The 16,011-nt window shown below is 45.2% G+C and overlaps 1 protein-coding gene across 1 annotated transcript in view; it reads left to right on the forward strand.

Annotated features, from left to right (window-relative positions):
- The window catches only part of DNTT (DNA nucleotidylexotransferase), a 36,873-nt gene extending 25,316 nt beyond the window's left edge, over positions 1 to 11,557 (forward strand). Inside the window, exons 9-11 of the mRNA XM_022569537.3 lie at positions 2,141 to 2,386; positions 9,151 to 9,234; positions 11,128 to 11,557. Of these exons, the coding sequence (XP_022425245.2) occupies positions 2,141 to 2,386; positions 9,151 to 9,234; positions 11,128 to 11,214 (417 nt within the window). The 3' untranslated portion in view covers positions 11,215 to 11,557. The remainder of the gene's footprint in view (positions 1 to 2,140; positions 2,387 to 9,150; positions 9,235 to 11,127) is intronic.
- Positions 11,558 to 16,011: the final 4,454 nt, after the last annotated feature.

Consider the following 16,011-nt stretch of genomic DNA (forward strand, 5'->3'; position numbering starts at 1 on the left):
CCTCTCTCATTTGTTAATGGGAGGATTAACTGAGAGAATTAGTGCAGGGCTTGATAAATGCCTATTAAACAGTGGCTGTAGTCATGATCTCTCCTGCACAACTGTATACTGAACTCTGCCGGAGAGCCAGGCACTGTGCCGGGCGAGGGGACCCAGGGGAGAACGCGAGCAGCTGTTCCCCTTCCCTTGCTGACAATCAGGCACCAACTCTGTCCACACCCCTGCAGCTCCACGCCTGCCCCCAACACCTCGGTTGTGAATCATGGTTAACTTCCACCTCTACCTCACTCCCCACCCCTGCCTTTCTTACCAAAATCTGCACTTTCCAGATTAAAATGACTATCTCATGCAGGCACACTCAAGCACATGCTTACACGACACATGCGTATACACATACGATGTTTTAAAACACCTGCAGAAAGAATGAACAGCCAATGGGTATGGTTTTCAGTTGCCTATCAGATGATTCTACATGTGGTCCTTGTAGAAGACCTCTCCTGGGAGAAAGGGAGGAAAAGAGCTAGGAAATACTGATCTTGGGGGGAGGGTGCCATCCAGAAGACTCCACTGGCCACCAGCAATTCACCCCAAAGAGGGGAGGGCTGGCTGGGTGTAGTTTGGGTTCCTGCCTGGTGGGTGGCCCGTGTGTCTATGACCAGCCAAAGTGGCACGTGGCAATAGTGCAAACACAGTTTACAGCTTTTAGGAAGCCAGCTTTGTGAATTTTTTTAAAGGGGGGAGGGAAGTTACAAACTTGGCTTCAAAGTAAGACTGTTTTGATATTTTAATAGCTCGCTTTTCAGATTTACATAATTCAAATTGACATGAAAAGTTGTGATATTGACTAATCTTAGTAAGTTTCCTTAAAAAGCAGAATTGTGTCTTCCCGGAGTTGGTTGTTAGATTTGCCTAGGGCAACACCTGCCTGCTGCACCAGAGGCTCTTCCTGACATCAGCGCTCCCCCCACAATCCCCCACTCCCCACCCCAGCTTGCTTCAGACGGCACCGGTTCTTCCTCATGCCTTTTCTGGGAGAGGAACTGAAGGGCCAAGTGTTCCCTCTTCTGAGATCAGCAAAAGGAAAAGCATCCCCTCCTCAAAGTGTTGAGTTGAATTGAAACAATGTCTCTTGGGGGTGGGGGTGGATTGCACAGGAAATGCCAAGTGCTTCTAATAACAATAGCAAATGGAACTAGTGATGCTCCAACTGTGGTCCCTAGATCAGAAGCATCAGCACCACCTGGGAACTTATTAGAAATGCAAATTCATCTCCCCCCGGCCCCGCCCCAGCACGAATCACTCCGGGGACAGGACCTCCCAAACTGTGCTTTAACAAACCTTCCAAATGTGTCTGATGATAATATTTGAGAATGTCTGACCTAAAGAATCCGAGAACAAATCATACACCCTAATAGCTTTGACTAGATTATTTTCAGGTTATTTGCTCTTCTAGTTGCTACTCAGATTCAGCAGTTAGTTGCATAGTTCTGCCTTTCCCTACCCCACATCTGCCCTGTGCCGTGAGGAAGTCCCACGGAGCAGATGAATTGGAGGATGGCAGCTTGCTGGGCGTAACTTTCTGACTAGGCGACGTTTGGTGACGTGCCACCAATTTTGTCTGAGTCTCCAAGGCAGGCAGAGTAACAATCTCAAAATGCTCCCTAGAAAGAGTGAGTCATCAGGCCCCAACGCGGCTGAGCCTCAGCCACAACCTTTGGGGCCAAGTAGACCTAGTCATCAGTATTTTATGGAGGGACACTAAATCTGAACAACCGCATAGAAACGGCACGGCTTTTTGTTCAAAGTTGGTTTGTACTTAAGGGAATGCGGCAAGTTTGTGAACACTGGTCAGCCGTCAGACCTTGCGGGAGTAGATTCTCTGGCAGCTTTGCCATGAAGTGGCCTTGGCTTGGCCCCTCTAATCGCTAAATTCCTCTGCTGCAGAGGGAGTGTAACACACCCACTCCATGGCTCCCTCTGCTAGTGTCGCCAGGTGGGCTCACAACGCACGGACAAAACGCACCCATGTTTTGCTTAAATCTGCAAAGCTTTCTTTAAGAGCGTTCATTAAGAGCCCAATATAAAATCTCCGACCCTCTGCATCAGGGACTCTTCCTGATGTCTTTCTGTTTATTTTCAGGGATTACTTTTATACTGTGACCTTGTGGAGTCGACATTTGAAAAGTTCAAGGTGCCAAGCAGGCAAGTGGATGCTTTAGATCATTTTCAAAAATGCTTTCTGATTTTAAAGTTGCACCATCAGAGAGTGGACAGTGACAAGTCCATCCAACAGGAAGGAAAGACCTGGAAGGCCATCCGTGTGGACCTGGTCATGTGCCCCTACGAGCAATATGCCTTTGCCCTGCTGGGCTGGACTGGCTCCCGGGTAAGCGCTACCTGTATCCGTGGGATGGTCTTAGCTTTCCAGAAGAGGTAGACTGGGTCTACCTGGGCCCAGGGGAGAGACAATGGCAGTGGGGGTGGGGATGGGGGGGAGACGGACAAGGAAGGGGGAGGGGGTGGACAGGAGAGAGGGAAGTGGACAGAAATCTCTAAATCAGGGCATTCCACCTGCACATGGTCACGTGAGACAGATGCATTTAGAACAGTTATTCTCAAAATGAGATCCCCTCTGAATTGGGAGATTGGGATTGACATGTATACACTGATGTGTATAAAATGGATGACTAATAAGAAAATAAATAAATAAACATTTTTAAAAAAATGACACACACAAAAAAGAAAGAAGCCAAGACACAAAAGGCCACATATTGTATAAATCCATATGAAATCTCCAGAATTGGTAAATCCATAGAGACAGAAAGTAAATTAGTGGTTGCCAGGGGTTAGGTGGAGAAGAAAAGGAAGTGACTGCTAACAAGCATGGATTTCTTTTGGGGTGATAAAAACGTTCTGTAATTACAGATTGGTGATAGTTGGACAACTTCATAAATATACTAAAAGCCACTGAATTGTACACTACAAAACAGTAAATTTTACTGTATGTGAACTATACCTCAATTTAAAAAAAGAATAAATGAATGAGCACAAAATATGTAGTTAGTGAAACTTACTGATATATTAAATGAAGCATATCTTAAATATTTCATCTGTCATGAAATCTTACCCTTCTAATAAGTCTAAGAAACTTGTTTTTAGGATGTAAACATTTTTGTTAAAAAGAATGTCACAACTGTCAATAATTTTTACCGTGTTTCAATGTACCCATCAAAACTTTAGATTAAAAAAGACTTTAAGAAGAAAAGTTGCAAATTAAAACAAAACCAAGTACGGATTTATACCAGTTACACGATTCCCTTAGAGTGGCTCATGGATCATTGGTATATTCTGAGCATCCTAAATGATTATGATTACAGACTTATTTACACAAGGTAAAGTTTAAAAATCTTTGACTAGGAGTCAAATTTCTAACAAGGAGTCAATGACTGCTAATTTTTTATTTTGTACCACAACGGATGTCCAAAACCAAGTATTTCTGCTCTTGTTATGTCTCAATTCTATTAATTCCCTTCTGGGGAAAAAAAAAAAAAAAAAAAAAAGACAATTCTACAGGAACTCAGAACAACTGCATGTAATAGCTTAAAATCGTATTAATTCAAATTAATATTACCGGAGGAATGTATGACATTACTACCATAAAATAATAATGTGTGAAATATTAATATATGAAAATAAAAGAATCTTCTTATTCCTACTACACAGAGTAATTCATTTTAATTCTAGAGAAGTATACTTAACTGCCAAGCCAAGAGCCTGCCTACTTCATTAAGTCAACAACTATTGGCTGAGCAGTTATTATGTTCACAATATAAGGAATACAAAGATACTGGTCCCTACACTCAAGGGATTTATAATGTAATACAAGATGGAAGTGGGCAGGTAATAGAATGTGGGGATGGATTATAAACGTTGAGGATCTTACAGTTTAGCCTATAGGTAACAGGGAAACTATTAAATGATCTGAACCATCTACTGAGTTAGACCAGGAGATTAACACAATAGTCTAGATAAGGATGAGAAAGATCTAAATTAAAGTAATGGCCGGGAAGGGCAGATGAAGAAAGACTCTCAAGTCTTATTTAGGTGGTAAAAATTAGTAGGACTTAGGTGACTGCATATAGAGGAAGCAATACCACCTAGAAGTTAAGGCTTGCATAGGCTTTGAAAACACACACACAAAAAGAAAAAAAAAAAAAAGAGATCCCCTGACCAGCAGCATCAGTCTTACCTGGGAACAGGTTAGACATGTAAATTCTCCACCCCACCTCAGACCTTCTGAATCAGAAACTCTGGGGGAAGAGCCCAGCAATTTGTGTTTGAAAGAACCCTGCAGGTGACGCAGCTAAAGTATGAGAACCATGGAAGCAGAGAAAGCAGTCTGGTGGCTAAGGGCACAGTGTGGCTCATCCCAGACCTGGTCACAAGCCCCTGCTCTGACTCTTACGAGCTAGGTGATCTCCGTCAAGTTCCCCATGTCCTCTAAGACTTAGTTTTCCCGTCAGGAAAGTCAGGGCAAAAATGCCTCTACCTCCCTGGGTTGCAGAGATCCAGTGAGATGAAGCTGGCAAAGCCCCCAGCACCACGCCAGGCACGGGGCCAGGGCTGGCGGAGTGGCAGCTCCCAGCTCCCATCATGTGATATTCATAGACATGGCGCCCGAGATTTGTCCCATTAGCTTGTGCTCCACCCTCCCATCTAACACCCCACACTGTTTTCCCACGTAGTTGGCTGTTGCTTTGAGTGACATGAGTCGTTAAAGGATTTTATATGATAAATGACGTAGAATTTAATTGTCCTCAACCTTGAGTTAAATGTCAGGTGTGTTTGCTTTCGGCCGGAATCATTTCAGCACAGGATCTCAGCACCACAGCTTCTTACCCTAATCAAAAACGTTGGCTGGCATCTTTCATTCATTAAAATTAGGAAAGCTGATGAAACAATACATCATAAATGCATTTTGTTTGATAGACATACATCTTTGGGAACAGAGTCTGTTGGGAAAGGGGAGAGTTCCAAAAAGAAGCCCAGCGTTATACAAGGTCATGCCAGTCAGGATTCGTTGGCAGAGATGGTTGTTCTTTGTTCACTTTGTTTTGAACATGGGCATCTCTTCAGCACATTTTATTCTCTTTTCTCAGAAATTACTGTTATTGGCTCTGCGGGGCACTAACAGAGCACTAAGCTCTCCCACTTTTTAGCTGGGTGACTTTAAACAAATTATAACCTCTTCAAGTCCTAGTTGCCCCATCTATATTGTGGATAATAGTGGTGCCCACCTCCCAAGTTTGCCATCCGGTTAAATGAGATGCATGTGTTTAAACGTGGTAAGAGCTCAGCAAACAGTAGCTACTTGTGTCACCATCTTTACGCCCCCGCTTATGTGACCGCTGAACGTGATGTGTTTTGTCCCCAGGTGGATACATGTTGGTGGGTGACCAGGTTTAGGTCTGGTCTAAAATTTTGTAGGTGAGAAATTTAATTTCACCTTTTAACCCAAAGATTTCAGCACCTGGGAAATGTTCTTAAGCCACTTCACCTATTAATCTCACCCCAGTTTGGGGTCATTAACTTACCAGGTTGTCTCGTCTACTAAGCTGACAAAGTTTCCTTTGGATCTTGTGCCCTAAAGATTTCTTGAATAGGATGCATCCACTGGGACACATTAAGCTGAGGTTTTTCTAGAACCATCCAAGTACAGTGCAATTTCTGGACTGGGTATGGACTTCATTAGTTTAAAAAAACAAACAAAAGAAGCTTTTGTTTTCCTCTGAATCATATTTCTTCAAACTAGATCTGCCGTTTGTCAGCATGACTTTATTGGCTGAGATTCCTTCAAGAGTATTGTCCACGTTTGTGTCAGAGGCTAGAGGAAGTACACTCTCTCCTCCGGAAACACATGGACAATGGTGGCTAGATGCCTAGGCTACCCCAGCCTCTTTACTAGCCCAAATGGCTCCCTTTCGCCAACTTTAAAAAGCATCTCTTCCTTAAAATACCTTACTGCCATTTCCCAGAAAATTGTCATAAGAAACATGCATATTTACAAAGACTACACAGTGAATGGCGCCCTCTAGAGTTTTGCAGTGCACAACTTGCACAACCGTATGTGGCATGCACGGGCCAACCTCTGAAGTGTGTTGTGACCAGTGACACAGCCAGACTGTAGTATCACTGCCCCTGCTCCATGTTCAGCTTTCTTTATCTGAAAAAAAAACACCATGCTTGCCCTGCCTATCTCACAGGGTTGTTGAGAGAAACTAAAGAGCTTGTAAAGCAGAAGGCAGAACTGTCCAGGGTAAAGAACCTGAGCTTCGGGATTCAGGAGTCTGAGTCCTAGCTCTATCATTGGCTGTGTGGCCTTGGGTAAATTACTTAGGTTCTCTGGGCCTCCTTTCTTCATCTGAAAAATGGGACTAATAACAGTACCAACCTCACGGGATTGTAATGAGGATTAAATTAGACAGCGCCTTCATCTTAACACAATTCTGAGGCTAATTGTATACTTAATACTGTTCTTTTAAAAGTATTGTTAGACTCTTTTAGAAGCTGTTAAATACTAGTGATAATAGAGTAGATCAGAAATTAATATAAAGCAAGAAATCAGCCCAGCACCCAGCACAGGGTAAGCCCTCCACAAACATTAACTAGGATATCATTGCCCGGATTATGACCACAGCTGTTCTGACTGGTCTCTTGCCCCCTACAGCCAAGTGATGCTGTCATAACATAAGTCAGATCCAGTCACTCTCCTGCTCAAAACCTGGCAGGGGCTCTGCATTCAACGCAGAGTAAAGGCCTTCCAGTGGCCACGAGACCCTGCCCACACCCTCATCTCTCTGAACTCCTCCCCACTGCTCTCTCCCTAACCAGGCAGGCTGGCCCCTCCCTAAGGCCTCTGTTTTAGCTGTTCCCTCTGCACGGTGTGCTCTTCCCAGAGTCCGCTTGGCTAGCTCCTTCACCTTGGGCAAGTCCTTGCTCAGATCCTACCTCCTTTATGAGGCCTGCGCTGTATGCAGCATGACCTTTTAACATATCATGTAATTTACTTATGCTGTTACTGTGTCTTATTTGTGTCCCCTGTTGAATCCAAGCCTCACCAAGGCAGACATCATTGTTTTGTTGTCTGTTATAGTCCAAGCATCCAGAACACACCTGTCACATAGTAGGTGCTCAATAAATATTGGTTGAGTCAATATAATTACCCTCCAAATGGAAGACATCATTATAATTCCTAACACAATATGGAAAAATGCTCCTGAGGATTTAGCAGAGGAGTCCAGGCATAGATCTCGCACCACACAGAACTGGGGAGCCAAGGGGGGCTTCTCACTGCACCTGTTACCCCATCCTCTCCAGCCTCCCCCCATGCCCAGCGTGAGGAGCCGTTGCTCTAAGTGCTGGGGGGACTGGAGGCAAGTGGCCCAGGGCTGTAGGAGTCCGTGTGCTAAGCAACACTCCTGTACCTTCACACGCCAGCAGCTACTGCACCCAGAATCTGCTTCACCCTGATTCTTCCACAGCCATAGTTTCTCTTCCACTCCCTTATAAAGAACTTCTGGCTGGAAAGTCTGTCTTCACACAGCCAGGTGAGGAAGGGCAGTTCCCAGTCTCTGCCAGCTTTCCCATACTCGCCACTAGAGGGCGCAATGATTCCCTCCTTGCTCCCTAATCCCACATGGAAAGGACATTTCTAGATCTGTGCTTCTTAGGAAAATTAACCTCAACGACAACTTCATTCATTGTCTTCCTTTTCCAGGGTTTCCCTGTCCTCTATCTAAGGCTGCAGGTTTTGCTCCCTGGAGCCTCCGAGCTCACCCTGATCATAGGAGATGCTACTCTGGGGCAGGTGGCTCAGACCATCAGTTTTAAAGAATCTCGTATGAGAGGATGTTACAGCCAGAGGGGACTTTACTCATGCACTTCTCCACCCTCTGAACCGAGATTCAGAGAGGCTGGGTGACTTGCAGAGAGATGCACAGCCAGACAAGAACAAAATCCAGGCTGGAATCTGGGTCTCCTAACTCCTCATCCTCTTTTATATGAGTGATATTCCAAATAAAAAACAACACCAAGTATTATTTATCCAGCATTTACTCTGGACCAGGTATTATTTTGGACACGATCCTCACAATCCTCATTTATTCATTCAGCAAATATTTGCTGTACATCTATGTGCCAGGCGTCATTTGAGGAGGAAATATGGTTATGAACAGAACAAATCAGGTTCCTTTTTTCACAGAGCTTATAGTCTAGTGTATGCATGTGAGCATGGAGCTTTGTCATCGTAGACTATTGCCCTGGGGGAGAAAATTGCTTGGAGAATGTTTAGTGGAGATAGACATTTCATTACAGTAAGTCCTCTACATACTAACCTTCAAACTGTGAACTTCTAAAGATGCAAACGTGCATCTGGTTCCAGCAAGGAACCAGAACCTGTGCCATCCACGTCTGGCATGAGTGAAATCGCAGCTTGCCCTCTGTCTCCTATTGCTGACGATCCTTCAGCTCTACCATCTCCCACCTCCTCTCCCTCCTCCAGTCAGTAACTCTTCTTGCCTGTTCACTCGATGCCAGCCCCTGTATGCCAGCTGTTGTACTGTACTACCGTACTTTTCAAGGTACTGGACTGTAAGATTAAAAATGTTTTATTTTTCGTGTTTTTTTTTTGTATTATTTGTGTGAAAAGTATTATAAACCTATTACAGTACAGTACTATATAGCCGACAGTTTTAGTTGCGTACCTAGGCTAACTTTGCTGGCCTTACCGAACAAATTGGCCTTACGAATGTGCTCTCGGAACGGAACTTGTTTGTATATAGGGGACTTCCTGTATTGTGATTTAAATATCTCTAAACACATAATACTGAAGACATTCTAGACTTGATAGTAATTTATTTATTTATTTATTTATTTTAAAAAATTTATGTATTTGGTTGCATTTGTTCTTAGTTGAGGCAGGTGGGCTCCCTAGTTGCAGCACGTGGGCTCCTTAGATGTGGCATGCATGTGGGATCTAGTTCCCTGACCAGGGATCGAAGTTGGGCCCCCTGCATTGGGAGCGCAGAGTCTTAACCACTGCTCCACCAGGGAAGTCCTGATAGTAATTTATTTTAATTATTTCTTACCCAGCAGTTTGAGAGAGACCTCCGGCGCTATGCTACACACGACCGGAAGATGATGCTGGATAACCACGCTCTATATGACAAGACCAAGGTGGAGCTGTCTCCCTGAGATGGGCCTCTTTGATCCTCATCACCAAGGCTGGCTCCCTGAGTGCTTTTCCAGAACTAATTTTAGTGTCCAGGTTCAGTTTCCTTTGCCCCGAGTGCCCTGTCCGCACAGATCGCAGTTGAGGGCAGCTGGAAAGATCCTGATGGGAGCATAGCCCCCACCTGGCCCAGAATGCATCTCAGAGGCTTTGGACTCAAAGATGATGGGCTAGTTGGGCCCCTAGAACCAGTCCAACAGTGAATATTAATTGAGTTTGGTATATCCTTGGTAACTGCAATGAGTAACTCCAAAGAAAACTAAGGATCCCCCCAAATCACAAATATCACTCAAGTACCCCTCAGATGCAGTGAGAATTAGCATTTTGAGTGATCATATAGGTCATTAATGAGAGTCCACTGCAAGAAGGAGAGCAACAGAGCTGCCCTGAGATGTAGATGAGCAGTCAGCTAGACTCACACACCAGCTGAGACTCACTTGGTATGCTAGCCTTGCAGTAGTCCAAATGCTGCCTCAGCAAAATGATAGATTACTGTATGAATTAGGAAGAGTTAAATATTCAACTAAGTCCGCAAGTGCCAAGATCTACTCTTCCTACGGTGATCAAAGACACTAAACAGAGCTCTGAGGAGGAAGAAGACACAAAATAACTAGAAGTAATGGCTTTTACCCTTTAGGAGCTTACAGTCTAAATGAGGTGTATTTAGTTAGAGCTGTCTCACAAGTGTCAGAAACCCAATAGAAAATGGAAATGGCAAAAAAAAGAAAAGAATTTGGCTTATATACTGTAGCATCTGGGATAACATGGACTTCAGGTGTGGCTGTATCAAGGCGATCATGCAAATTTCCCTCAGTGTTGGTTTCACTCTCAGGCAGGGTATTCCTATGAATTCCAAGCTTCTAGCTTAGCTACCCCTTCAGAAAAGAGCTTCCAGCAAGAGCCCTAGCTGATGTTCACTGGCCAGACCTGGGCCATGTGCCAATCCCTGAACCCTTTTCCATGGCTCTTATTGGCCAGGCTTGGGTCATGTGCCCCTCCTTGGAGGTGGGATTAGCCCCACCAGACCCTCAGAGATTGAGAGTAGGGAGGGGTGGTTTCCCAAAGAAAGATCAAGGTGCTGCTGTCATAAGAGAGGGCTGTGGATGCTGGCAGGAAAGCCTCAGTGGTCTAGCATGTGAGTGGAGACAGCTTCACATAACACGATGTAGGAAGACTTACAAATTGACACGTAACAAATAGTTCAACATAAGCGAGTGCCTCCTACAGGCCCAACGCTGTGCTATAACAAGAAGGGCTGGAGGAGAAGTGGCGCTTGCTCTAACAGAGACCATGCGGTGGGAGCCTGGCGGGAGCGGGGCAGGGGTGGAAGGCCAGGAGGAGGCCCCAGCATACACAAGTATCCTATAATCACCGTTCCTTCTTACCAATGGCAGCAGTACGTAATACTGACTGCACAGGAGAATTTCCCAGCCCCCTTAAACAGATGGAGGACAAGACCTCTGCTGAGCTTCTGACTTCATTGGACTGGAGTATAGCTCAGTTTTCAACATTTTTTAAAAAAAAACTCCTTCAGGTAGTTCTAATGAGCAACTGTGGTTAAGAACTACAGATGCGTAGGAAGAATACCAAATGCCTCTAGTTGAATATGTAAGACTGTCATCCTTTTACCTTAATTTATTAAGTTTTGGGGGGTGGGAAAATACAAAAAGTACGGAAGTCAGGTAAGATGAATTTCTGTCCTCAGAAGCAGGGTAATGTGTTTTGGCAGTAATTTGTTTTGACAAAACAATTTTACAAGTAATATTTTCACTGTTTCATCAGCACTGAGATGCTTAACAAAAATATCTGAATGCACACATGTCTTGTTATGCTTTCAGAGGATGTTTCTCAAAGCAGAAAGTGAAGAAGAAATCTTTGCACATCTGGGATTGGATTACATCGAACCGTGGGAAAGAAATGCTTAGGAAAAAGTGGTCGACTTCTTTTCTGTTTTGTTTCTTTTTTTCAGGTTAGATAAATTATGCTTCATATTATAATGAAAGATGCCTTAGGAAAGTTTGGGATTCTTTATGTCTTACTGAAATGCAGATTGCTTCTAGAAATAAATAGTTTGGGAAACATGATCATGCCCCACCTGGTAATGGGTTATGCTCTAATAGGCCATTTGTGGGACTGTTACTTAGAATTCACAATGCATTTGCCACAAAAGCAGTGTTGTAATTGGTGGCTTGTTCTCAGGAAAGCTCATCAAAGCCCACTTTGCCCACAATGTAGCTGAAATTCTGTATATTTCCAATAAAAATAGGAGAAAACAAGATGGTGGAGTCTTTTGTTTTTCACTCAAATATTTTAAACTATTCTTAAACAAAAATGTAAGAAAATGAAAGAATAAAGAGTTTCAGGTTTACCTTGAGGGGCAAAACAGGTTTAATCAGAAGATCAGAGATTCTAGAGGGGGTTGTGGGTCCCTCCTGGAGCTTTTGGAGGAGGGGGACTGAGTCCTGACTCTTAGCTCAGGTCAAAGCCTGCTCCTCCCCTGTCACCTGGAGCTGTGTCACTTGGTGTCCTGGCACAAGGCCACATATGGGATGTATTCTCACTGCTTTCACTCAGAAGGAAGCACAATTTCCTAAACCACCATCTCTGAGTCTCTCTCAGGGAGACGATCTCTCTTGCCCTCTTCATCTCAGGGCACCCAAGGGAACGGAGGCAGCCTTTGGAACTCCCAGGCTGCAGACCCATTTGGACGTCATGCCTTCTCTAGGAAGGCATCGACTCCATGCCTTGAAGAGACCCGAAAGGCCATCTGTTCCAGCTGCTTCTGTGTCCTCAGCCTGCTGGAGAGCTGGGAGGCCTCACAATGATCCTTGCCCTTTCCTTCCAGCCCCCTCAAAGGAGAGGAGATGGTGAGATCCAAGACCCCATAGAGAAGCTTGATGCCCTGCCCTGGGCACAGGGAAGGAGCCTCCTTCCCTTCCTGGTGCTAGAACCTGGGGGTGGGGTGTATATCAGCTAGTATTGCCCCAAATTCAAACTATTCCAAAACTCAGTGGCTCAAAGCAGCGCAGATCTGCACACAGCCTGGGGTCTGGCTGAGCCAGGCGGGGCTCTGCTCCTCGGGTCCATCCTCCTACTCCAGGGACCTGCGGGCGAACCTGGCCCTCTCCTTCTCACGATGACAGCAGAGACAAGAGAGCAAGCAAACCCCAGCGTGCATGTGCTTTTCAAGACTCTTTCCATGTCTGTTAATATCCAGTGGCCGAAGCCGGTCACATGGCTAAGCCTCCAGAGATGGGGCGTTATGCTTTGTCACAATGGGATGTATTGCAAAGGGCATGAATGCAGGGAGGGTGAGGAATTGGGCCCATGAATACGAGCTACTTCAGAGAGTTACATGTTTGGTTTCTTTTACATTCTTTTCTCTTCCTGTAAAGCATCTCTTTAAATCCTGATAAATCTGGAGGTGCCATTAGAAGCTGGGGAGGGGATTCTTCTGCTCAGCTGGTGACCATGAGCCCATACACGGGGGAGCAGGGCCAGAGGAGAGCACTGAGGAAGCCGTGGGAGGGAAGGAAATGGGAGCAGTAGTGCCAGGAGGATGGAGGCAAGGTCCCCTGCCAAAGCTGGCTTCTGAGGGATGGCGGGGACATGGGGAATGCCTGCTCTCCTGGTCAGCTGTTCCACTGCCCATCAGGGCTTCACGGCTCAGCGTGCTGGTCCATGACAGTGAGGTTGATTATCATCACCCACCTTCCTCTTCCGGATTATTCAGCAGAATGCTCTGTGGCTGGGCTCAGGCAGCATCTGGGAGATGGACTCATAGCAACACGTGGCAGGCAAGCGCAGCCGCGCCCTAAGGATTGAGGATGAGCACGTCCGTCTCATGGGTGCTGGGCCCCAAACCCAATGGCCAAGCAGCACCCGGGACCAGGTGAGCAAATCGGTGGAGAAGGATGTTTGAATCAAAGCTCCTCCAGACACCACGTTAGGCATAAAGAGCAGGAAGAACAAAGATCTCAAGGAGCCCAAGGGTCGACAACAGAGCACAGCTGGGCATCCCCTGAACCGCCCCTTGGAAGGGACAGCCAGAGCTGACTCCCAGGGCTCCCATGCCCACCTTGCTTCTCTCTTTCTACAGCCCAACAGTCCTTCAATCTCCTATTGAAATCTTCTATTTCTCAAGACAGAATCTGATAGGGTCAGCTTGCCAGTTTCATGTAGGCCAACTGGTCACTGGCTGCTCTCCAGCTAATAGGTGCGCTGCCTTTGGGCCAGGTGTGCATTATGGGTCCAATCAGCCATGTGACGGGGTGTGTGTGTGTGTGTGTGTGTGTGTGTGTGTGTAAGGTGAGGTGGGTGTGGGTAGAGGTCGTTCCTCTTGGAAGGGCTATGGCCATTGGAGGCTGGGAGCTGTAGCTTCTTAGGGCACAGCCGCTCCCATAGCAGCCGCTCCCATAGAACCCAAGGCCTCAGGCCCTCCTCCGTGCTTGGTCCACTCTCCAAGTTCAAGGGGCCTCGAGGTCTACCCCCCAGCACCGCTCAGCACGTCTGTCACCAAAGAAATGTCATCCTTGAGGCCAGGGAGTCAGCAAGGAGCCCAGGCCTCCTGGGGAGGTGGAGGGAGGAATCATGGATCAAGGGAAGTCAGGCCTCGATGTCCAAAATCCAGATCTCCCCTTCATCATAACAGCCTCTCTCCAGGAGAGACCTGGAAAACAAGAGAGGAAAATGAACAAGACGACAATGCCAGAGAGCAATGGCTGGTCAACACAACGGTAGGAGTGCTGCCACCTAGAGGGGAGGATGGGCAATGCGGGCTTAGAAGTAGGAGAGCCCTGTGGGCCAGAGGCCTTCACAGAGGAGGTTTTTTTCTTTTAATTGAAATATAGTTGATTTACAATATTGTATTAGTCTCAGGTGTACAATATAATGCTTTATTTTTATAGATTATACTTCAGTTAAAGTTATTATCAAATATTGGCTATATTCTCTGTCCTGTATGTTACATCTTTGTAACATATTTATTTTATACCTAGTGGTTTGTACCTCTTAATTCCTTTCCTCTATTTTGCCCACACCCCCTCCTCTGTTAACCACTAGTTTGTTCTCAGTATCTGTGAGTCTATTTCTGTTTTGTTATATTCATTCATTTGTTTTATTTTTTAGATTCCACACATAAGTGTTAACACACAGTATTTGTCCTTCTCTGTCTGACATATTTCACTAAGCATAATACCCTCCAGGTCCATCTATGTTTTGCAAATGGCAAAATTTCATTCTTTTTTATTCTATTGTTTTAAAGAATGGGAGGATTTAGATCCACATTCGTGGTTCCAGCACAGAGACTAGGGAAAGTACATCATGTTTTATAAGCAGCAACAAGGGTAGCTGATCCAGGAGCCAGAGCTTTTGTTTTTATTTTTGGGAGGGGCCACACGGTGCAGCGTGCAAGATCCTAGTGCCCCGACCCGGGACGGAACCTGCCCCCTCTGCAGTGGAAGCATGGAGCCCTAACCACTTGACCACCAGGGAATTCCCAGAGCCTGCTTTTGGAATGAACTTCTGGAAATGAACTTCCCAAGCCTTCTTGTGCACGCTGAAAATGTCAAAGGGGGAATAAGAAGTTTTTTTTATGTATGACAGAGATAAAAACTGGCAGCCCATGGGCCAAATACAGGCCATAGGTGTATCTTGTTTGGCCTTCACTGTGTTTTAGGAAATTTTAAAATTAGCGGTCAATGCTTAAAACCTGATAGAGTACATTTAAAAAAAAAGGATTTATAGCTTCTCTCGGGAAACAATCCATGGCAACAATGCGCCACATTCCTACCTGACATCAGGGGCTATTGCTGAGGGGTGCTGCCCTCCGGAGCTGGGCCAAGGTCTCCAGTTCAGCACCAGCCCCCAGGCATCAGTCACTGCCGCTACGCTCAGGGTCTGAGCGGCTCCCTTTGGTGTCAGTGTTTGGGCTCATCCTCTCACCTGTGGAGTTCAGGAGTCCGAATGGTCAAAAGAACCCTTCCAAGTTACAACAATGATGCAAGAGCTACTTTCCCCATTTGAGAGTCGATTTATAGAAGTTAGCCCGCAGGGAACACAGATGTGCGACAGGAATGCCACCACTCCCCCTACCCTGTAGACATTGATAGTCAATCTGCTGGACCCAGAACCTTCTCAACACAAGTGACTTTTCCAAGAAAGGCTTTTCCAATTTATCAGGTGAAAGCTTTTTTTCTTTTTTGGTGGCAAAATATATGTATCATAAATTTCACCATTTTAACCACTTTTAAGTGTAAAATTCAGTGGCATTAATTACTTTCACAAAGTTGTGCAACCACCGTCACTATCCATTTCCTGAACTGTCTCATCATCGCAAACAGAAACTCTGTGCTCATTAAACAATAGCGCCACACTCCCCTCCCCCCATCCCTGGTAACCTCAGGTCTACTTTCTGTCTCTATGAATTTGCCTATTCCAGGTACCTCATGTAAGTGGAATCATACAATACTTATGCTTTTGTTTTGGGCTTGTTTTGCTTAGCATAAGGTTTTCAAGGTTCATCTATGTTGTGGCATTTGTCCCTTTAGAAGGCTGAATAATATTCCATTGTACATCTAATATACCACATTTTATTTATCCATTCATCAGTTGATGGACATTTGGGTTGCTTCCACCTTTTGGCTATTGTGAATAGAGCCAGTATGAGCATTGCTATACAATATCTGTTTAAGTCCTTCCTTTCAGTTCTTTTGAATATAAAC

This window comes from Delphinapterus leucas, chromosome 16 (genome assembly GCF_059928025.1).
Source record: "Delphinapterus leucas isolate spDelLeu-1000000601 "Yukka" chromosome 16, BTC_Dleu_Yukka2, whole genome shotgun sequence".
Taxonomy (NCBI): Eukaryota; Metazoa; Chordata; class Mammalia; order Artiodactyla; family Monodontidae; genus Delphinapterus; species Delphinapterus leucas.